Source organism: Pantherophis guttatus, chromosome 6, assembly GCF_059756535.1.
Source record: "Pantherophis guttatus breed Tessera chromosome 6, ASM5975653v1, whole genome shotgun sequence".
Lineage (NCBI taxonomy): Eukaryota > Metazoa > Chordata > Lepidosauria > Squamata > Colubridae > Pantherophis > Pantherophis guttatus.
The window spans coordinates 94,607,260-94,630,613 of NC_142068.1; the positions used below are offsets into that span (position 1 = coordinate 94,607,260).

The following is a 23,354-nucleotide window of genomic DNA, read 5'->3' on the forward strand; positions in this document are numbered from 1 at the left end:
GTCTTTGACTCATTATTCTTCGGTATTTAAAGTACTCATAAATCAGTCGTGGTAATGGGCATGAATGTGCATTCAATTGCTCTACACTATATTTAGGAAATGTATCTCCTATAACAGCCTCCTCCAAGGTGGCATCTCCAGAGGTATTGGGACTCCAGCTCCCCAATTGCCTAGCTAGCATATCTCCAACTTTCTTTTAGAGGACAGAACAACAATCATTTTCTGTTTTGGATTCCAAATGTATTAGGAGAGCTGTAGAGAGCCCAGGACCACTGATTATTCAAAAGAGCAGTGGTTGTTTCTGGAGCACCAACTCGGGGGGGGGATCTGTTTTCTTCGCCAATGTTCAGAATTGGGGTCTTTTTCTGAATCTCAGATGCTTCCAATGAAGAGAAAGGAATGGCTGTTGTGGCTGTATCTGCTTGGCAAGCTTTTCAAAAGCACCTGGTTGGCCACAGTTAATCTAGATCCATGATGGTGAACCTATGGCAGAGCCCTCTCTGTGGGCACGCACCATCGCCAGTTGCTCTTATGGTTTCTGGCATGTATGTGCACACCGGACAGCTGGTTTCTGTGGGTGCCAGAGCGCCGGAAAACAGCCTGTAAAATGGCACCAAAAATGGCCAAAACCCAGGCCGTTTTTCAGGCTGTTTTCACGCCATTTTCCCGGCTGTTTTTGGTTTCCGGTGCTCCAGCGTGCCCACATGCACACGTATTCTGGTATGGGCCCTTGGTGCCAAAAAAGGTTCACCATCACTGATCTAGATGGCTTCAGCAAGGCAACGTCTTCAGATCTACTTAATGACGGATGAAAATGCCCACCTCTGCGGCGAACGTTTCCAGGGGAACCCCGCGTGGCAGTTACTTACACGCCCAACACTTTCGACTGCATCGTTGCAAAACAAGTTGATGACATTTACCTACCCTCTAAGAAGTCCACCTTCGGAAGCCCTTCCGGTGAGACTTAACTTATGCAAATCGGCCATTTCTTTGAGGGTCTCTGCTGAATAGAGACCAATGGGATTGTTATATTGCCTGGCGGGGCTCAGCTGGTGCTTCGCTTTATTGCCATCAATAAAGACCGTGCCAGTTTTCGAACCTAAGTCGGATTTTGCTGGCGAGAGGTCAGGGGTCACAGACTGAGAGGAGGACATGGAAGACCTAAAGCTGGCGCTCATTAAGAAGGAAGAGCTCTGTGACAGACTGGTCTCTTGTCTGCTGAGGTAGCCTGAATGGGCACCATTGCTGGCTAACATGCTATGCTTGGGGCCCACTGAGGTGCTATTTAGAAGACTGAAGCTCCCTCGGTCGCCACTGGTTGTCGAGACTGAATCCTGTAGAAGCAAATTTGCAAGCAAAGGAAGGAAGGGAGGGGGGGAAAAAGGAAGAAAGAAAGGAAAACGATCATAACATTCATGCAGAAAGGAAAAATTCCCAGCTTTGGCATTTTGCATAAAGCGGTAAGGTTGCCAACCATTTATTTAAGCAAAAAATATGCAGGTATATTATATTTATGTAGAATCGATTGGCTCAGAAATCCAAACGGGGTAAATCCAGCGAGGAGGACCATTCCAAACAAAATCTGGAATATATTGCTGTTTATAGACAAGCAGAGGCAATCACTCGGTGCGGATATATTGTTTTACTGGTAGCACTGGTTGGCAACTTTACATACAGGTAGACCTCGACTTACAACACTTCAGGACTGAAAAAAAAAGTGACCTCTGATCCTTTTTCACACGTACGACCGCTGCAGCATCCCCACAGTCACGTGATCAAAATTCAGATGCTTGGCAACTGACTCGCATTTATGACGACAGCAAGATCCTGGGGTGACAGGATCTCCTTTTGCGGCCTTCTCACAACCAAAGTCAATGGGGAAAGCTGGATTAACTTAACCACTGCAGCAGTGGTGGGTTTCAAAATTTTTTACTACCGGTTCTGTGGGCGTGGCATTGTGTGGTGGGCGTGGCAGGGGAAGGATACTGCAAAATCTTCATTACCTCCCCACTCCAGGGGAAGGTTACTGCGAAATCCCCATATCCTCCCGATCAGCTGGGACTTGGGAGGCGGAGAATAGATGGGGGTGGGGCCAGTCAGCATTTTAACTACCGGTTCTCCGAACTACTCAAAATTTCCGCTACCGGTTCTCCCGAACTGGTCAGAACCTGCTGAAACCCACCTCTGCACTGCAGTGATTCACTTAACAACTGTGGCAGGAAAAATCGTAAGCTGGGGCAAAACTCAACACATGTCTTGCTTAGCCACAGAAATTTGGGGCTCAAATGTGGTTGTAAGTCGAAGACTCACTGCATTAGGCATTGGCATCCAAACAAATAAGCAACTTCAATAGACTTGCATTAATCAAGCACAAATATTAACGTTGCCTCTTCCCGAAGAGGAATGTTAATAAATCTCCTCCAAACAGCTGCTATTATTACTTATGTAACAGGTTGTCCAGTGTGATTGCCAATTTCTTTTCCTGGACAGGACAGTGGAGGCTTCAAGAAATCGGGATGGCTGGACAGCATTTGCATACATGACAATGCAATGAACGAGGAACGGAAGAGCAAACGTGTTTGTAGCTGGTCTCTGCATACAGTAGTGGCCAAAATTGTGGAAACCTTTTAGGAAAAGTGTATTTTTGAGGTTTGATGGCTAATAACACCACTTTTCTTTGGAGTTTCAAGATAATCCTGTTCCATTGCTGGAATGGCCTGGGAATAGCCCAGACCTTAACCCAAATGAAAATCTATGGAGCCGACTAAAGAAACTGGTTAGTCAGAAGTGACCCAGCAATAAAACCCAGTTAATAGAAGCCATCATTCAATCCTGGTTTCACATGATAACAGCTGCAGAACTAAAAGACTTGGTTCACTCCATGGAAGACGTTGTAAGGCCATCATTCATGCTAAAGGTTACCCAACTAAGTATTAACTGACATGGGGATAGTTTTTGTATATCTCGTTTTTTCTATGGTGATCATTTTTGCATATCTCGTTTTTTCTATGTGTGTCACTTTTTTTCTTTATACTGTAACTGCTATTCTAACAGCAAATCCTTCCTAAAAGTTATTGCATTACATTCTTGATTAAATTATCTTTCCATTGATATATAATTTCATGGTACTACTCCAAATAAAAAGTGGTGCTATTAGCTAATTTTACAAAATACACTTTTCCCAAAAGATTTCCACAATTTTGGCCACTACTGTAATTAGTTTCAGCTATAAACGCTGCTGGCCAAGGCCATGAAATATGGTGAGCAGAATAGGCTGCGAAGAAGAAGCTATTAATAGATCCTGCCTAGGACATGGCTTTGACTCGAGCCAAAAAAAGAGGGTCATCTACACCGCAGGAATTTTGAGTCCGAGTCAGTAATTCTACCTTGGTTGCTCCCGATCTTTCTTTACCCCTTGGCCAAAGAGATAGAAACTATGATCAGATGGCCTCTTCACCTGGTCCCTATTCATGATGAAAAGTTTTCCAAGGGTGAATTCCACGCTGCCAACTTCCATGCTGCAGGAAGAATTCATTTTCAGAGCATCATCATCCTCAGAGTTGGAAGGGACCTTGGAGGTCTCCTAGTCCGACCGCTGCTCAAGCAGGAGAACCTATACCAGTGATGGCTAACCTTTTTGCCGTTGTGTGCCAAAAATAGGGGGTGGGGGGGTCGTGTGCACACACCCATAATTCTATGCTCCCTGCCCCCCTGCGCATGCATGCATGACCCCTCCATGCCCCCCGCTTTTGGCACACGATGGCCTGGTGGGCCTGGTAGGCCTTTTTTTCTGCTCTCCCCAAGCTCCAGAGCCTCTCTAGGAGCCTGGGGAGGGCAAAAACAGCCTTCCCCCCTTCGGAGGCCCTCCGGAGGCTGGAAACGGCCCATTTGCCAACTTCCAGTCCCACCAGAAGTAGGCAAACAGGCCATTTCTGGCCTCCGGAGGGTCTCCGGGGGGGGAGAGGCCATTTTCGCCCTCCCCAGGCTCCTAGAGAGGCTCTGGAGCCTGGGGAGAGCAAAAAACAGGCCTACAGGGCCCACTGGAAGTCGGCAAACGTGCCATTTCCGGCTTCCAGAGGGCCTCTGGGGGGGGGGAGGCCGTTTTCACCCTCCCCAGGCTCCTAGAGAACCTTCATGGTTCACCCTTAGGCTTTTTCAACTTTGAAAGCTCATTACTTTAGGATAAAGATTTGAAACACAAGAAGGAGAAAGGGACTCATTCTTTGTCTTCCTCTGCTGTTAGTTTTGAAAGTCAGAAGTGAACTTATAGCTTCCTTGCTCCGATCAAGTTGTCAAGGAAAAGTTTTATTGACTCTTTTCTAGAGTTTTCATTAGAAATGCTGGTGTTAAATATAATCCCTATTCTCTTCCCATTATGCATTTTAATACTAAGATGGCTCTCTCCTTTTGCTTGGCCTTCTTATTACCTCTTATTTATCGAATTACTTCAGTTATTTACTGAAGGATTTTTACCCCAACGATCAAGCAAAAAGATTCCCAGAAATGCCTAGCTAAGGGGCCAATCTATCTATATATATATATCTAAATGGCTGTGTGTGTATTTGTGTGTGTGTGTGTGTGTGTGTTCCAGCATAACTCTAGAATGCCTTGGCCGCTGAAATGAAAAGGAATGAATTATATCTATAGTATCAAATCACAGTACTTTTGACAGTGATGAGTGCATTTTGGCTTCAAGTTCTGTTATGATACAACCTGTTGTGCCTTAAAATGGCTTCTACTGTACAGCACAGTAGAGTTGCCATGGTAACAGCTTCACAGTACTCCACAAGGGGGCTCCCTCTGGTAAGGGGGATTGGTTTTTAAAAAAAACAAAAAACAAACAAACGTCCTAGGTCCTCAGCTTCAAGCAAAGAGGGCAAGTTGTCGGGGGAGGTGCCTGCTAATGCAGATTATTCCCTGTATTCATTATACAGAGTTAAAACCCTGTAAATAAGATTACTTTGATTTGACGCTATAGATATAATTCATTCCTTTTCCTGCCTAATACAAGATTGGGATAAATAAATACCCGGGCAACGCCGGGTTACCAGCTAGTATCAAATAAATGGATCCTCTTCAGGATTTAGATGAGAAAGGAAGAATCACATGATTCGAAACCCAAACAGAGATTGAGAATATACATTTCCCCATGCTCAATCTACATAGAGAGGACGAGTTAATTCATCATGCAAAATCAGTCCACGTTACCAACATTCAATGGCTATCAGATTAACTCAAACAGAGTTGAAAGGACTGTATTAATTTCAGCTTTCTAGCGAAGTTCCATCTGAGGGGATCCTTGATGCTCTCTGAGCTGGCTTGTTTTCTTGCAGATGTTTTATTACCCAGACGAGGTAACATCATTCCACCTTTTCTTCACTTGATATAATAGAAACAATCTGAGATATATTCTCATGGCTATTCCTCATATCTATTCCACTTACTCAAGGCAATCTTCTCTTTAAAAGAACATTCATTCTGCTAGGGTTTGCCAAAAAGGTCCCCAAGTTAATTTTTCCATAAGGGCAACTGGACTTTCTTGTGTGTTTTTTTTCTTTGAAAATGTTTTGCTTCATCCAAGAAGCTTCTTCAGATCTAGGTTTCTTCCAGTTTTTCCATTAGAACTGAAGAAGCTTCTTGGATGAGGAACAAAAGGGTTTCAAAGGAGAAAAAAAAAACAAGGAAGTCAAAGGTGCTTTTTCCAAAGTATATGGGACAACCATGGAGAATCTCTATAGATAGTTTGCCAAAATATTGCGAATGGACATTGCAAGCTGTAAAGTCTCTGAGATATATTTAGAATAGACTAACAGAGTTGGAAGGGACCTTGGAGGTCTTCTAGTCCAACCCCCTGCTTAGGCAGGAAACCATACACCACTTCAGGCAAATGGTTATCCAACATCTTCTTAAAAACTTCCAGTGTTGGAGCATTTACAACTTCTGGAGGCAAGTTGTTCCACTGATTAATTGTTCTCACGGTCAGGAAATTTCTCCTTAGTTCTAAGTTGCTTCTCTCCTTGATGAGTTTCCACCCATTGTTTCTTGTCCTATCCTCAGATGCTTTGGAGAATAGCTTGACTCCTTCTTCTTTGTGGCAGCCCCTGAGATATTGGAACACTGATATTTAAGGAGAATTCACTCTCCTTAAATAGAGAACATAGAGTTTTCAACTTCTGCTATTTCGGTCCTTTACCCAGAAACGTATGGAAACAAGAAAAAGTTCAGCAATTCAACAGGCCCTGTGGTCCAACTGAAAAACTGAAGTCCCCTTCCCATACTACAACAGAGAGCATGAGTTTGTTTCCATAATTAACTTCTCTCTCTTTTTCTCCTTGAGTTCCTCCTCCTCCCAATATTAGAAGAAGGTACAGTAGATACAACAGCTAACAAAGAGATCCAGAACTCCAGAGGTCTTCAAACTTGGCAGCTTTAAATCTTGTGGACTTCAACTCCCAGAATTCTCCAGCCATTGAGAGTTGAAGTCCACAAGTCTTAAAGCTGCCAAGTTTGAAGACCTCTGTGAAGACAAACGAGTGTATCTCTCAAAGATAGGCATTCTTTTGAAGTCTGAGGACACGTTATTGCAAATTAGGAGGAAGAGAGGAGATGGATGGCAATTCTGTCCATTTTGAAGGGCAAAGTAATTTTTGCTGTGTGACACATTACAATATTGTGACTATAATTTTCCTCCCACTCAAAGGTCAGTCTCTCTGTAGAAAACTTCTACATCCAGAAACGCAACGGAAACAAAGGAATCTATTCGACATCTACCTTTTGATGAGGGATCACGGGCATGGGAGAATCGATCCTCGGGGTGCTTGTTGGCATCGGAATTGGACGTTTTGATCTGGCAAGAATACAAGGAAAAAAATGGTTATTGAGCAGCTGATGACTTTCCACATCTTTTAACCAATTTATTATAAACCGTTGCCGATATTGGCTTTAATCTTTGCATCCCCCTTCTAGTTTTCCTAATTAATCATCCATTTTCCCCCCTAAGCATGTGTGCTTAGATCCTTTGATCCACTCATCTCCTCCTTCCCAACAACACAGGAATTTCATAATTGCAACTAAGAAGAAAGAGTTCCATACAGGAGTGAAATCCAGCAGGTTCTGACAGGTTCTGAAGAACTGGTAGCGGAAATTTTGAGCAGTTCGGAGAACCGGCATATACCACCTCTGACTGTCCCTGTCCCTATCTATTCTCTGCCTCCCGAGTCCCAGCTGATTGGGAGGAAATGGGGATTTTGAAGTATCCTTCCCCTGGAGTGGGGAGGGAATGGAGATTTTACATTATCCTTCCCTGCCATGCCCACCAAGCCACGCCCACCAAGCCACACCATGCCCACCAAGCCACGCGCACAGAACCGGTAGTGAAAAAATTTGGATTTCACCACTGGTTCCATATAAGTACAAACAAATACATGAAGTCAGATCCTTAAATTGCAAGAAAATGAAGAGATGAGAAGGTGAAGTCTAAGGAATGATATTTCTTTAAATTCAATTATCTACAAGGCCATGGAGGAAACACAACTTCATTGGTTGAAAGAAATAACACACCAGGCCAATGTACATCATTATCTATTTCTTCTTTCCTTCTACTGGGTCATTATTGGGTTGCTCACCCAACAATTACCGGTACCTGCTTAATTTTACACTTAGACCGTGGGTGAAATCCAGCAGATTCTAACAGGTTCTGGAGAACTGGTAGCAGAAATTTTGAGTAGTTCGGAGAACCAGCAGATACCACCTCTGGCTGGCCCCAGAGTGGGGAGGGAATGGGGATTTTGCGATATCCTTCCCCCAGGAGTGGGGAGGGAATGGAGATTTTGCAATATCCTTCCTCCAGGAGTGGGGAGGGAATGGGGATTTTGCAGTATCCTTCCCCCAGGAGTGGGGAGGGAATGGAGATTTTGCAATATCCTTCCCCCAGGAGTGGGGAGGGAATGGGGATTTTGCAGTATCCTTCCCCCAGGAGTGGAGAGGGAATGGAGATTTTGCAATATCCTTCCCCTGGAGCGGGGTGGGAATGGGGATTTTGCAATATCCTTCCCCTGCCACGCCCTCCAAGCCACGCCCACAGAACCGGTAGGGAAAAAAATTGGATTTCATCCCTGATTTAGACTTTCTAACTGTACTAAGCCAAACAGGCTAGGGCACAGAGACAAAACTCAACAATGCTACTCCTCAGAGGCTTCTCAATTCAAAATAAAATAAAATAATAGAGAAACTAGAGATGAAGAGTATATTAAGGTTGAATGAACATTGCAATATTTAACTTTCCTGGTTTACAGTCAGAATGTCCACAGGATAGAGTGAGTCTAAATGTTTCTTTGATTGTACCATTGCAACTGCTATTTTGACTGGTTTGCCCATTACTCTGTGGATACTCCTAGTTGGAGTTAAGGACTGGTGCTAAATTGAACCTCTTCTGATCCTGGGTTTTGAGCTGTAAAGGCAGCTAGCTTACATGATATGATCATGACATCAACCTGGTTTGTAGCACATGGCAATTTCTGTAAACTCTCTCTACACAGATGTTTAAATTAAAAAAAAAAAACAGTTGTCAAGCTTCAGAGAGTTCAGAAATTGCAGCTATGTAAATTGCAGCTTCTTGGCAAAGCCTTACTCCATTCTTCATTCTTCCCTTCCCTTTATTTCAAATGTCAATTAACCCGAAGAGGCAATTAATATTGTCCTCATATTCATAGATGGCATGCGAAAGAACAACTCGCTTGTAAATGCTTTGATGTCTGATTCCAGGGTTTTGCATTGTTCTCTCTTCTTACAAATAAAGAGGCTCACTTTAGAATTAAATTTGCACTTCCCATGTTACATCTACTGTCTCTTCTTTCGGTGTCCACTAAGACACCCTTTGTCTCTCAGATGTAATGACGCAGATGCCACAGTTCCCCCAACCTGGTGTGTATGTCATGCTAAACCATGGTTTGCTGAAGCATAAGTTAGTGAATAGAATGCCTGTTTTCCGAAACCATGGTTCTACAAAGAGTATAAGATGGATTGTAATAAGATGGGTGTATTTGCGGATATGTTTGAACACGGACACAGACCTAACCAAGCTCCAGGCTGACTAGAGCCATCAAACCAATATGATAACATTGACTTTCGGGTTCCATGTTCAGCCAAGCCACTTTTGAACTGAATCTTTGAATTGAATATCTGCACAGCCCATGCTGACCCAGGAAATGATTCTCACCACATGTTTGGTCAAACGCTTTTGAGAACCACCCAAGACACCTAGCACACTTTAACATGCATTCTGTTCAACAAGAAGAGTAGCTCAGTGTGCTGGCAAATCCATAGCAATGCAAAGGACAGTTACACAGACAGTATCCTCCACTGCTATTTAATCTCTATTAGGTACCAATTGTGAATTTATCGGCCTTATCAAGGTTCCTCCACTGAACAAACTTATGCTTAAAGTTTGCAAAAAAAGAAAAAAAGATTTTAAAAAGCCAATGGTTTTGAATCAATTCCGGGGTGCTAGAATTAGAAAGAAATTACCGTATTTTTCAGAGTATAAGACGCACCTTTTTCCTCCCTAAAAGGGGGTGAGAATTTAGTTGCGTCTTATACACCGAATGTAGCCCCACCCACCTACTGGTCCCCACTCTTTGGCCTCTGCCTCCCAGAAGTTACCTCCTTGCAAGCTAACAGCAAGAAAAACAGCTCCTTTCAGCTTCAGCACAGCCTAATTAGCACAAGTTGATTGGATCAGCCTCCCAACTCTCTGCTGATTTGCTCTCTGCTGTTTTGTGCAGGACTCTGCTGCTTGCTGCAAAAAGGTAAATTGCTGGAGCAGATTTTTTTCCCTTGTGTTAATCAAGCTATGCTGAAAACGAAAATGAAAGTAAAGCAGGCTGCTTGCTGCAAGGAGGCAAAATTGCTCAGAGACAGAGGGAGATTTCTTTTTCTTTTTCTTTCTCACCAAAAAAGGTAGGTGCATCTTGTACTCCGAAAAATACGGTATTTCTTACTCACTTCTCAGCTGACTTGAAGCATTTCCCCCCCCCCATCAAATTCTCACACTTATTCACTAACATGTGAATGATTAACAAGATTCCCCATCACAACAAGGAAATAACTGTTAAATAGCAGCGGTTGAAGAAAAGGACTCGATACAAAGTATAATATTAATGCTTTATTTAAGCTCCGTAACAGCAATGGCAACTCCAGCCGCAGCAGCCCTTTACAAGCAGGAGCTGTCCGCGGCTTCAGCCACTGACGTTCCTCTAAATTTCCCGCTCTCAGGATTAATTCCTGATTGGCTCATTTAAACTGTCACTTAATACTCAACAATAACTTTTCAAAACTGTTACATCAAGAACTTCTTCATTTGCCAACTCATAAAGTAGTAAAAGTGGGATCAAAAAAAAAAATCTAACAAATGACAAATAAGCAATTCTTTCCTTCCCTTATGAATCTGGATGCCATAATAGATCACAATTTATATTTTAGAAAGATGTGCTGAGCAAATGCATTAGATCTGAAAGAGCAGAGAGATTATCAGATACTGAATCTGTTGTTAAGCCAATCCGTTGAACATGGTCAATCTTTGTGGTTGATAATGGTTTGTTTATTTGTTTATTTATTGAATTTATATTGCCGCCTATTCGCCCATGGCAACTCAAGGCGGCTTACAGAATATAAGACCACATTTAATACATTTAAAACTAACAAAAAGAATCAAATAAATTAATATAGTACAATATAACAAAATCACCCCCCACCTCTCACCCCCCCACCCGAGCGATAGCAGATCACATGAGCCATTTATGGGCTCCGACCTACTCTGGGTTCCCCAGGCCCACTGGCAGAACTAGGTCTTCAGTGCCTTCCGGAAGAGTGTCAGAGTGGGGGCCATTCTAATCTCTGGGGGAATGATGTTCCAGAGAGAGGGAGCCACCACGGAGGAGGCCCTTCTTCTGGGTCCCCCAGCATTCCCTGCCTCCCCGCTCTGATGGGTCGGGTAGATGTGACCGGCAAGAGACGGTCCCTCAGATAACCTGATCCCAAGCCATGAAGGGCTTTAAAGGTGGCAACCAGCACCTTGAATTCCACCTGGAAGCAGATCGGCAACCAATGCAGCTCCCGCAGGAGAGGTGATACATGTGCGCACCAGGGTCTGCACAAAATTCCTACATGAATGGTGGACCATGGAAGAATTTTTCCATGGTTTGAAAGCAGAACTAGGATTATTGCAGCTTTGCTACAGCTATTTCATCAATAACTCTTTTACAACTTCTTTAACATAAAAGTTGAGCCATGGTTGTGACGGAAACATCTTGCAAGCTTAATTGACCATTCCTTGACACTTTTGCACCCATGCATACACATTATTTTTTATTGGAAATACACTTTCAGATTTAAATGAGATATTTTACCATAGCTTAGCTCAATTTTGCAGAACAAGGATGACCTGTGTATTTAACAAAAAGAATCACACTTATTGCCCTTTCTTTTAATAGTTTTCTTAACAACTTAACAAGTAAATATATATATATATGCTGTATAAATATTTGTATGCAATAAAAATGTATTGGCTCCAACAGGCCATGCAAAACAGAGATAATTCATGCTCATCCTTCTGTATTGATGTACTAACCACAAAAGAGAACTGTTCTCACAATCTAATAAGGCCACTTACGTCCAGGCAGTTGTAGTATTTTTGACCCAGCATGTTTAAAAGTCTTATAAGATAGATAAGACAATTGATCAGCGATAGGCATAGTTGGCAAATTGTATGATACTTATCTTCTATTTATGGCAGCCTGATAGCTAAAGCCAGAAGATCTCCATCACTTCGATATCTTATATCGAATTATCTTATATCACTTCGATCACTTACTCTACCTGTGTATGGTTCGCCAATTGCACAGTGGCAGATAGGTCAGTGCTCCAGAGGGTCAATGTCATTGCCCAGAGGATCATTGGTTGCCCCCTCCCCTCCTTGGAAGAGCTTTATAGCTCCCGCTGCCTTAAGGAAGTTCAAAACATTCTTAAAGATCCACCTCATCCTGGGCACCCCTTTTTTTTGAACTATTACCATCTGGCAGACGGTACAGGATAATAAAAACAAGGACAAATAGGCTGAAAAACAGCTTTTATCCCAGAGCAGTAACAATATTGAATTCTACTGTATAGTGCAATATTAATACAATATCAGGGGTTTTCAATACAATTGTATTGAATGTGAAGGATGTGTGTTTTTATATGTATAATGTACTCTGAAGATGGCATTTAATTTCATTGTACGAGGTGCAATGACAATAAAGTAAGCTAAAGTAAAGTAAACTAAACTGTCTTCAGTGTAAATCCTAAGGGTGATAGTTCTGTATGTATTGTCATTATTTCATCTTTTTTTATACTTAATTTTAGTCCCATTTTTTCACTTTAACTACCAGCCTTGTGAAACACTTTCCATTTAGCTTTGTAAGTTTTGGAGAGAAGGAAGGCCGAAGTCTAAACAAAGCACTACTTATTATTTCTATTTTCTACAAATGGTCCTACACTGAGAAGCGTTATTGTAAAGCAAGCAGGCCTGTAAAAACTTAGACAACCACTAGATGGCAGGAAAGGAACATGTAGAAAACTGGCTTTGTTGCCTTCTAGTGGTTGTTTGGAATTTTGCAGCCCTAATCATTGGAAATGATTCTGCTTGAGGGCCTCAATTAACTATGCAGCTTTTCTTACTTTTAATCAATATTTATTTCTATATAAATTAGTATTAAAAAAAAACCTCACTCCCTATGCAAACAGTACAGCAATAGCTTTCGAAAAGCAAGATCATCCAGCTTATTGAGTTTTCAATTCAGCAAATCTGAGAAGCAAGCTAGGCCAATAAAAAGAAGTTCCAAATTCTATAGAAGCTACCATATTGTAAATAATCCCCATGAAACTGTCAGAGTCAGAATTGATAAAGGAAATGTCATTGCTGCAAGGAGCAATCCAGGAAAAGTATTTCTCTCTGGCAGTAGCAGAAGCCTACATTTTAGATCTCATAAAAGTGGACCTCATATTTCTCCATTTTTTTTTCCTATTCGGGGTGAAGGAGACCTTGTTGCAAAATACCCTTCACTGAATTTTTATGTGCTTTTTTTAATAGAGTCACCTCAATCTTCCTAAACTGAAAAACAAACAAACAACCAAAGCACTAAAGTAGTTGCATCTGATCTTCATTTGAACTGCTCTAGCTCTGTATTTAAGTCAGTTCTGGCCAGAACTTTTCTATTATCAGAGAATCTTGCTCAGGAATTTACTTTAGGAAGAAATAAAACAGCATCCCATCACTTGGAAGTTTTTTTTTTCTTGAGACACGAGAGATGGAGAACTTCAGACTTGAGGAGGCCAAAGAATCTTCTGAGCCAACCTGTCCAAATCCTTGAATTGGTCTCAGGCCAGCCTGCTTCCTGCTGTCAGTGTGGCTCCACACAGCTTTGGATTTGGTTGTGTTCTTTGCTGAGATGTGGACATTCTGAATGGTGGAATGCAGACTTGGACCAAAAACGAATCTTCATTCTTATCAGGGGTGGGCTGCTGGGGATTCGCAAGGGTTCAGGAGAACCTGTAGCTAAGATTCGGTGCAGTTCGGAGAACCCCCAAATCCCACTCCTGGCTGGCCCCGCCCACCCCACCCCTCCCAGGAGTCCCCACGCGGCCTGTTTTGGATGCAGGTAAGTGCAGGGCGCATGCGGAGGCTTGGGGAGGGTTAAAAACAGGCCTACCAGAAGTTCAGGCCTGAAGGCTGGAAACGGGCCTGTTTCCGGCCTCCAGAGGGCCTCCGAAACCTGGGGAGGCTGTTTTCACCCTTCCGGAGGCTCAAGGAAAGCCTCCGGAGCCCAAGGAGGGCAAAAACTCCCCCTCTGCCATGATGCAGGAGGCCGACTAGGCCATGCCCACCATGGCCACGTCCACCCAGCAACTAGAGAACCCCTTTCTAAAATTTTTGAAGCCCATCCCTGATTCTTATTGATAAGGCTATACAAATCTGGACAGCCACTAGATCAGTGTTTCCCATTCTTAGCCGTTTTAAATGGTGTGGACTTCAACTGTCAGAATACCCCAAGAAGTCCACACCTTTTTAAAATGACTAAAGTGACATAGCACTGCACTAGACAGTGGCAAAGTAAAAACTTGGCTGGAATCTTCCGGCCATTTGAGTTTTTACAACTGAGATCTGTTTATTTATTTATTGGTTCGATTTATATTCCGCCCTTCTCCGGAGACTCAGGGCGGCTTACAATGCGTTAAGCAATAGCCTTCATACTTTTGTATGAAGTACAAAAGTACTAAGAAGAAGTACTAAGTACTGCTTAATAGGGCTTTCGCCCCCCCAAGTGGTGTTCTTTTTTTTTTTTAATACAAAGTCAGCTTATTGCCCCCACAATCCGGGTCCTCATTTTACCTACCTCAGAAGGATTGGAAGGCTGAGTCAACCCTGAGCCTGGTGACATTTGAACTTGCAATAATTGCAGGCAGCTGGTGCTACTTAACAGCACTTTAGTCTGCTGCTCCACCAAGGCTCTTTTGTTGGTGTTGTTGTTGTTGAACTTGTGAACCCATTTTCCCCAAGGACCAACCTCATTCTCCTATGCCAAAATTACAGTGCAAACCTTTACTAATAGACCAGTTCACTTCAGGGAAATGAAGTCGGAAAGGTGCCTTTTAGATATCGTAAAACAGGTATATTTCTGAGACGGTTGGTCAGCTTGCTTCTACACCAGTGGTGGATTGCCCCCGGTTCGGACTGGTTCTATAGAACTGGTAGTAAAACTGGCGGGAGGCTCCGCCCACTGACCCGGACATCATCAAAAGCAATCTGCGCATGAGCAGAAGCTTCTGTGCATGCACAGAAGAGTCCGTGCACGAACACAATGTGAACCGGTAGAAAGGTAAGTAGAACCCACCCCTGTTCTACACTGTATAGCAAAGGTAAAGGTTCCCCTCACACATATGTGCTAGTTGTTCCTGACTCTAGGGGACAGTGCTCATCTCAGTTTCAAAGCCAAAGAGCCAGTGCTGTCCGAAGACGTCTCCGTGGTCATGTGGCCGGCATGACTAAATGCTAAAGGTGCACAGAACACTTACCTTCCCACCAAAAGTGGTCCCTATTTTTCTACTTGCATTTTTTATGTGCTTTCGAACTGCTAGGTTGGCAGAAGCTGGGACAAGTAACGGGAGCTCACCCCGTTATGCGGCACTAGGGATTCGAACCGCTGAACTGCCTATCTTTCGATTGATAAGCTCAGTGTCTTAGCCACTGAGCCACCATGTCCCTTTTTCCACACTGTACAATGAAGCTCAAAATATCACAGGTGGAACCTTTAAACTATCTTGAAGCAGGAAGGCAAACAAGCATTGAATTCTTTTCATGGATAGTAACTTATCTCTGCATACTTTTGAAGAGTAAGATTCAGGTTGTAGTTTGCTGATTTGATCATATTCTGGGCCTCTAGGTGGGTCATGCCATCTGTGTTGACGCCGTCAATGGCTACCACCATATCCCCCTGGGTCATCTGAGACTGGGCTGCCTTGCTGCCAGGAGTGATCTGTAAAAGAAAGAAGAAGAAGAGAAGGTCAAGGATATATACAGGGGTGGGCTTCAAAAATTTTAGCAAGGGGTTCCTGCCCAGTTGTTGGGTGGGCATGGCCATGGTGGGCGTGGCCTAGTCAGCCTCCTGCACCATGGCAGGTGAGGCCTTTTTGCCCTCCCCAGGCTTCAGAGCCTTTCCTCGAGCCTCTGGGAGGGTGAAAATGGCCTCCCCAGGCTCCAGAGGGACGCTGAAAACGAGCTTGTTTCCAGCCTTCCTGAATTTCCTGTAGGCCCGTTTTTTGCCTTCTGTTAGATCAGGCGCAGGAAAAGAAGATGCGACCAGCATAGTCCATTCAGTACTTTTATTGAGTATAGAATAAAACTGGCGGCTGCACTGCCGGAGCTCTCCTTTTAAGCGCTCCGGCAAGTCGCACCGCCCAGAGACAGCGGTTTGAATTTCCCGCCGGTGGATTAGCCAATCCCCGGCAGATGTCCTTATAAGGACATAACACCTTCTCCAAGCCTCTGTGTGCACCCTGCACTTACCTGCATCCAAAACAGGCCGTGTGGGGACTCCTTGGAGGGGTGGGGTGGGGTGGGAGGGGCCAGCCAGGAGTGGGATTTGGGGGTTCTCTGAACTGCACAGAATCTTAGCTAGAGGTTCTCCTGAACCTCTGCAAATCCCCAGCAGCGAACCCCTAGATATATACCACCCATCTCTGGATTCAGGTCATCTAGAGCAGGGGTCTCCAACCTTGGCAACTTTAAGCCTGGCGGATATCAACTCCCAGAATTCCCCAGCCAGCTTGGCCCACCAAGCCACGCCATGCCCACAGAACCAGTAGTTAAAAAAAACCGAATTTCACTACTGAATCAATGCCTGTTACAATGAAAATCCATTTCATAATCCTACGTTTCTCAGTTCCTGCTAATAATTACGCTTTTTGTAACTCTTAAACAGTATTAAACTGATGCTTATGCAAAAAGGAATGGAATAGTCACCATTTGTCTATTCCTCATGTTCTTTACATTCATTGCTCTTTTAGTTTTTTGAAATAGGTGCGCAGTTCAGAGTCAAAGGATGTGTTTACGCTAGTGCATATGTTACTGTGTGCATAACTAAGAACTTCCAAAAACAAACAGGAACTGAGTTGGCAAGTGCAGATTTCATAGACAAAATCTATTTTGATGTCAGAGAACCACGACTCGTGAGTGGGACTTTGGTCCACCCTGACCAGTATGCTTAGAGTAGCTTATGCCAGATAGACTACCATGTAAGCTCACATAGGGCTGCTCCCCTCAGGGTTCCGACGGTGAGCCAATGTCGTCTGGCGGCACCCAGGGGTAGGGCGTTCTCTGTGGGTGCTCCCACCCTCTGGAATGAGTTGCCTAGTGAGCTCCGGACAGTTCCTGATCTCCGCTCCTTCCGTCGGGATCTGAAATCTTGGCTGTTCAAGCAAATAGGCTGACTCTGATTCTGGGTTTTATTATTTATTATTTATTAGTTAATTTGGTTTAAAATGGGATTTTGTTGTACATGTTTTTAACTTGTGTTCGCCGCCCTGAGTCCTTCTGGAGAAGGGCGGCATATAAATACATTAAATAAATAAATAAATAAATAAATAAATAAATAAATAAATAAATAAATAAATAAATAAACTGAATTCAATAAATGTCCATGCACCCACTGATAATTGCAGAGGAGAATTTCTGGGTGGATTATGCTTTGAAGAAAACTCATATTTCTATCAACAAGGGTTCCCTGAGAACCTGATCCTGAAGCCCTACCTAAGTAGCCAACCTCAGCCTCATTTAGTGACTCTCTGCTTGGAGAAACCCACAAGATAGGTGTACATAATTGAAGACATGGAGGCTACACTTCATTCTCAGTGTTTCTTCACATGTCACCAGTATCACCCTTGAATTCGGTGACAGACCAAGTCACTTTGTGTTGTGGCCCACCAGCGGCCAGCGGAACTGGCGGCAGACTCGGACAGTGAGGAGGTTGGGGAGGAACATGGGCCAGTCCTGGAATCTGGGGAAGGCTCTGATGAGGGCTCTGCGTCGGAGGCAGAGATGGCCATCCAGGGCCGTCCGACATTTATCAGCTGCCTTTGGAGTTGGAGATAAGTGGGGCAGAAGAACAGCTGGAGCCTGTTCCCGATGTGCTCATGTGCAGAGCTGCCAGGAGTCGGGAACAATTAAGGAACAGAGGTCGACTCAGGAGTAAAGGCACAAGGGGACGCTGAATGGCCCCTCCCATAGGGAATAAATAGGAGCAAAAAGGGAGTGGTGTTTGCAGGAGATAATTCGTTCGTTTATTAGTGTAAAGATTTGCTTATCTGAGTTCATGCCTCACAGAGACTCCTTGCCAAGTATTTCATTGTACAGCTGCTCCTGGAAGCTATCGGCCTGGCAACTATCCAAGGACTGATAAGGTCTGTTGTTGCAATTCACCCTTGAAAGACTGTTTGCTGGGACTTTGCTAGATGTGAATGCTAGCCAAATAAAAAGGGTTTTTTTTCGGGACAAAGAGTCTGTTTCGTGATTTGGTGAAGCCCTAGGACAGAACACCTTGTATCTATTATACCTTATGTACTTTAACCTTCAGTTTCAAAGCTTTGCTCTCCCTTGCTTATGCTTGCACCAGTGGTGGGTTTCAAATTTTTTTACTACCGGTTCTGTGAGTGTGGCTTGGTGGGCATGGAATGGCTTGGTGGGCATGGCAGGGTAAGGATACTGTAAAATTATGGGAGCGACGGGGCGCTCCCATGTGACACCTCTCCTGTGAGAGCTGCACTGGCTTCCTGTGGTCTTCAGGTGTGCTTCAAGGTGTTGGTGACCACCTTTAAAGCGTTCCATGGCTTAGGGCCGGGGTATTTATGAGACCGCCTTCTGCTGCCAATAGCCTCCCACCGGCCAGTACGCTCCCACAGAGAGGGACTCCTCAGGGTGCCGTCAGCCAGACAATGTCGGCTGGTGACCCCCAGGGGGAGGGCCTTCTCTGTGGCAGCACCTGCCCTCTGGAACGACCTACCCCCAGAGATACGCACGATACCAGACCTCCGGACTTTTCATCGGGCCCTGAAGACACACTTGTTCCATCTAGCTGGGCTGGCTTGATCCCATCCCTTCGATTTTAATTTGTAATTGGTTTTAACCCGGGTTGTTTTAATTGAATAGCCAAATTATTTAATGTTTTTAAATTGCTTTTAAATTTTATATGTTATGTTTTACCATGGCTGTTCACCGCCCTGAGTCCTGTTGGAGAAGGGCGGTATACAAATAAAATAAATAAATAAATAAATAAATAAATAAATAAATAAATAAATAAATAAATAAATAAAATCTCCATTCCCTCCCCATTCCAGGGAAAAGTTACTGCAAAATCCCCATTTCCTCCTGATCAGCTGGGACTCTAGAGGCAGAGAATAGATGGGGGCGGGGCCAGTCAGAGGTGGTATTTACCGGTTCTCCGAACTACTCAAAATTTCCGCTACTGGTTCTCCAGAACTGGTCAGAACCTGCTGAAACCCATCTCTGACTTGCACACATTTCTGTACACACGGAGACACTTGTGTTGAATGGCAGGGTCTCTGTACCCAAAAGATTTTGCGGGGGGAGGAGTGGAGAGAAACAAGGATGGTGACTGTGATTAAAGACCCTTCTCCTTTTTACGTGTGTCTCATACGTGATGCATATGAAAAGAGGCAGGACTTCGTAATCAAGCGAGTCGGTAAATATTATTATTTATTATTATTATTTATTAATTCAATTTGTATGCCGCCCCTCTCCGAAGACTCAGGGCGGCTCACAATGCATTTAAAATCATTATAAAAAACATTTAAGAATTAAAAACATTAAAAACAATTAAAACCCATTCACACCATTCATGGCCGGATCTCGCCGGATCGCAAGAGCGAGATCAACGGCCCCAGGCCTGCCGGAAAAGCCAGGTCTTCACCGCTTTTCGGAAGGCCAATAGGGTGGGGATGGTCCAGACCTCAGGAGGTAACTGGTTCCAGAGAGCAGGGCAGCCACAGAGAAGGCCCTCCCCCGCGGGCCCTCCAGCCAGCATTGTTTCGCTGATGGGACCTGGAGGAGACCGACTGTGTGGGATCTTACCGGTCATTGAGAGCTATGCGGTAGAAGGCGGTCTTGAAGATAGCCTGGCCCTGAGCCATGTAGGGCTTTAAAGGTAATAACCAACACCTTGAATTGTGACCGGAGACCAATAGGGAGCCAGTGCAGCTCGTGGAGAATTGGTGTAATGTGGGTGTACTTAGGTGCACCCACGACAGCTCGCGTGGCTATCCCTTTGATAAGACTCTTGACATACGTAAAAAGGAGGTGGGGTTTGGATCACATGGTTGTGGCTTCCAATTGAACATTTTTGGTCACTTTCTGTGGCAATCCCTGAACATGCCTTAGTTGTGTTGAACGAGCCAACAGAGGAAGCCAATTTGTCTAACAATGCAGATTGCTTCCTGTTGAAATATGTTCCTCTGTTTAAATAATCAAACACGTCCATGCATAACCCAGTTGGATCTTGATACTTAATGAAAAGCTACGCAAATACATCATCCAGGTCACCCAACTTTGAGATGGGGATGAAAAGACCAGATTAAATTGAGACAAATGGCAACTTCAGAATATTGCTGGAAGGAGCAATCTAATTAGGGTTCAGCTGTCTACATTTGGCTTCTGGCTGAGACAAACCCACACGCTCTTCTCAGCAATGGTGCAAGAGTGGTTTTCCATCACCTTCAGTTTCATTTTGTGTCTTAACTTCTCCATCTAACCTACAGCCCTAGTAAAGTCTGCAAAAGTTCATAAATCTAACCAGAAATGGTATTCGGGAGTCATATTTTCTGTGGTCAAAATTGGGCTCATCTAACACAACTCCTCAAACATAAAAAGTTCTCCTGGCTTCATAGCTGTGATTACTTATCAAGCAGAAGCAGTGATGTGTGAGCATAACTCACACAGGCGCTTTAAAAAAAAGGAGAGAGCTTTCTCTCCCTCTAAGGATATATATTGCGCCCATCTTGGGAACATTGCTGTTTATCTTGTCAGAATAATGTTAACTATTCCAACTTGCTGATGTATTCAAATTCAGGAAAGCTAATGCGGGCTCATTCACAGCTGCTCGTACTTATCAGGGATGAAGATGCATTGCTGAACCTTTTGAGAGAAGGAGGAGGAGGAGGGGGAAGAGGAGGAGGAGGAGGAGGAGGAGGAGGAGGAGAAGAAGAAGAAGAAGAAGAAGAAGAAGAAGAAGAAGAAGAAGAAGAAGAAGAAGAAGAAGAAGAAGAAGAAGAAGAAGAAGAAGAAGAAGAAGAAGAAGAAGAAGAAGAAGGAGAATCACATGGACTTCAATATAGATAATTGACTAATCAAAGTTATGACTGACTTTCAGACCTCTGAAAGCTACTTACAGCCTGGTTCCAAAATTCCAACAACTCCCTCCCCCATTCAGATTAACCGAGTTAGAAGGGACCTTATAGGTCATCTAGTCCAACTCCCCCGCTCAAGCAGGAGACCCAACACCATTTCTGACAAATGGCAGTCCAATCTCTTCTTGCAAGTCTCAAGTGATGAAGCTCCCATCCATAACACCACACACATGTAGAACTTACAGTCCACTGTAAAAATTGTGCCTTTTCATTCACCTAATTTTTGTGATGATTCCTCCTATGAAACTGGAAGAAGACAAAATAAAGATGAGAAGCTGCACCCTCCTTGGCCATACCCATGAATCGACCCCAAAGGATGCAAAATAGGACTATTTTTCAGGCATATCTGCAGAACAAATATTGTATTGTAGTTGTGGTGAGTTACTAATCTCTTTTCAGGAGGAATCTCTGCAAATCTCTATTTTATAATCACAATCCTCCCCAACTTCCTTCTATAGGGATAAGGAACTTCTATAAGTTCCTTATATGCACATTCTAAATATAGATTTCCAAACTCTTAAGGGGAAAAAAAACATCTTGTAGTACAGTGATTTTCATGTCTTTATCTCTTCCTGGGCGGCTGTAGGCTCTGAAACTATTGGTGTAAGACGTGTCTGACACATATCACACTCAACAGCTCCTGAATGGAATTATTCATCATAATTCCTGCTTGTGTAGGAGGTTCCATTAAGAGTGTAACAGATTAACAGAGTTGGAGGGGACCTTATAGGTCATCTAATCCAGGGGTCTCCAACCTTGGCAAGTTTAAGACTTGTGGACTTCAACTCCCAGAATTCCTCAGCTGAGGAATTCTGGGAGTTGACGTCCACAAGTCTTAAACTTGCCAAGGTTGGAGACCCTTGATCTAGTCCAATTCAGATGGTGCTCAGATGGGTTTTTCTCAGGGATGGGTTCTACTTATCTTTACAACTGGTTCGCATGCACAGAAGCATTTTGATGACGTCGGGGTCGGTGGGCGGAGCCTCCTGCCTGTTTTACTACCATAGAACCAGTGCGAACCGGGGGCAACCCACCACTGGTTATTCTTCAATCTAGATGGCAAAACTCCTGATGGTCACTACATGGCACAAAAGCATTAGAGGGTCTTGAGCAGGGGTGAAATGTAAAATGTGTTACTACCGGTTCTGTGGGCGTGGCTTGGTGGGAGGGTGTAATGTGACTGGGTAGCGATGGCGGCGGATGGTTCGGAGAACCAGTAGCAAAAATCCCTGTGCCCCCCCCACCATGCTCAGCTGAGTCGCACGATCATCAGAGGCTTTTTTTTTTAACTTTTCAAAGCATTTTTTCTAATGCTTTGAAAAGCCTCTGGCAATCAGGCAACACAGCTGGGATCGTCAGAGACAAAGCATTTTTTTTTACCACCTCTTTGGCCAAGAGGTTGCAGGAAAAAAATGCTTTGAAAAGCCTCTGAAGATCCCAGCTGAGCCGTGCGATCATCAGAGGCTTTTTTTTTTAACTTTTCAAAGCATTTTTTCTAATGCTTTGAAAAGCCTCTGGCAATCAGGCAACACAGCTGGGATCATCAGAGAGGCTTTTTAAAAAATGCTTTGAAAAGCCTCTCTGCCGATCAGGCAACTCAGCTGGGATCATCAGAGACAAAGCATTTTTTTTACCACCTCTTTGGCCAAGAGGTTGCAGAAAAAAAATGCTTTGAAAAGCCTCTGAGGATCCCAGCTGAGCCGTGCGATCATCAGAGGCTTTTTTTTTTTTTACTTTTAAAAGCATTTTTTCGTCGGAAGAGGTTGTAGAAAAAATGCTTTTAAAAGTAAAAAAAAAAAAGCCTCTGATGATCGTGCAACTCAGCTGAGCATGGTGGGGGGGGGGGCCACAGGGATTTTTGCTACTGGTTCTCCGAACCATCCGCCGCCATCGCTACCGGATCGGGCGATCCGGTCCGAACCGGGAGCATTTCACCCCTGGTCTTGAGGCCCAAACAGTCACAGTCAATCATCCATGATGATGCTTAGTTTGGGGCAAGGAGGATGGTGGCCAAAATGACAATGGGTGAGCATTGCGCTATCCAGTGCGGCATTATTGTGCAGAGTGCAACATCGGCAAATACAACGACAGAGAAGAAGCTAGGTCTTGATCTTAGCTTGGCCCTAGGCCTTATCTTTATTGTTGGCCTAAATTGCAGCCAAGAACGAATTTGTGAAAGTAAAAAAAAAAAGAATTGGCTTGGTTCAAAGAGAAAAACATCATCTCATCTATCCCAAGCTTCATGCTGGAAAGAACAGCAGGTTAGAAATAAATCCTATTAAAGGTAGATGTATTTCAACTGGTTGGTAATTGAGAAATCTAGGCAATTTTTTTTTTTTTGAGAT

At 43.8% G+C, this 23,354-nt stretch overlaps 1 protein-coding gene across 10 annotated transcripts in view; it reads right to left on the reverse strand.

The window, feature by feature from the left end:
- LDB3 (LIM domain binding 3) overlaps nt 1-23,354 on the reverse strand; it is a 176,387-nt gene that overhangs the window by 92,824 nt on the left and 60,209 nt on the right. For 5 of the 10 annotated variants that reach the window (XM_034435375.3, XM_034435376.3, XM_034435377.2 and 2 more), the window contains 3 exons: nt 15,418-15,569; nt 6,772-6,847; nt 925-1,334 (listed from right to left, as the gene is read on the reverse strand). In XM_034435375.3, coding sequence (XP_034291266.2) covers nt 925-1,334; nt 6,772-6,847; nt 15,418-15,569 — 638 coding nt within the window. The remainder of the gene's footprint in view (nt 1-924; nt 1,335-6,771; nt 6,848-15,417; nt 15,570-23,354) is intronic. The other 5 variants (XM_087872268.1, XM_087872270.1, XM_087872271.1 and 2 more) reach the window with 1 other exon arrangement.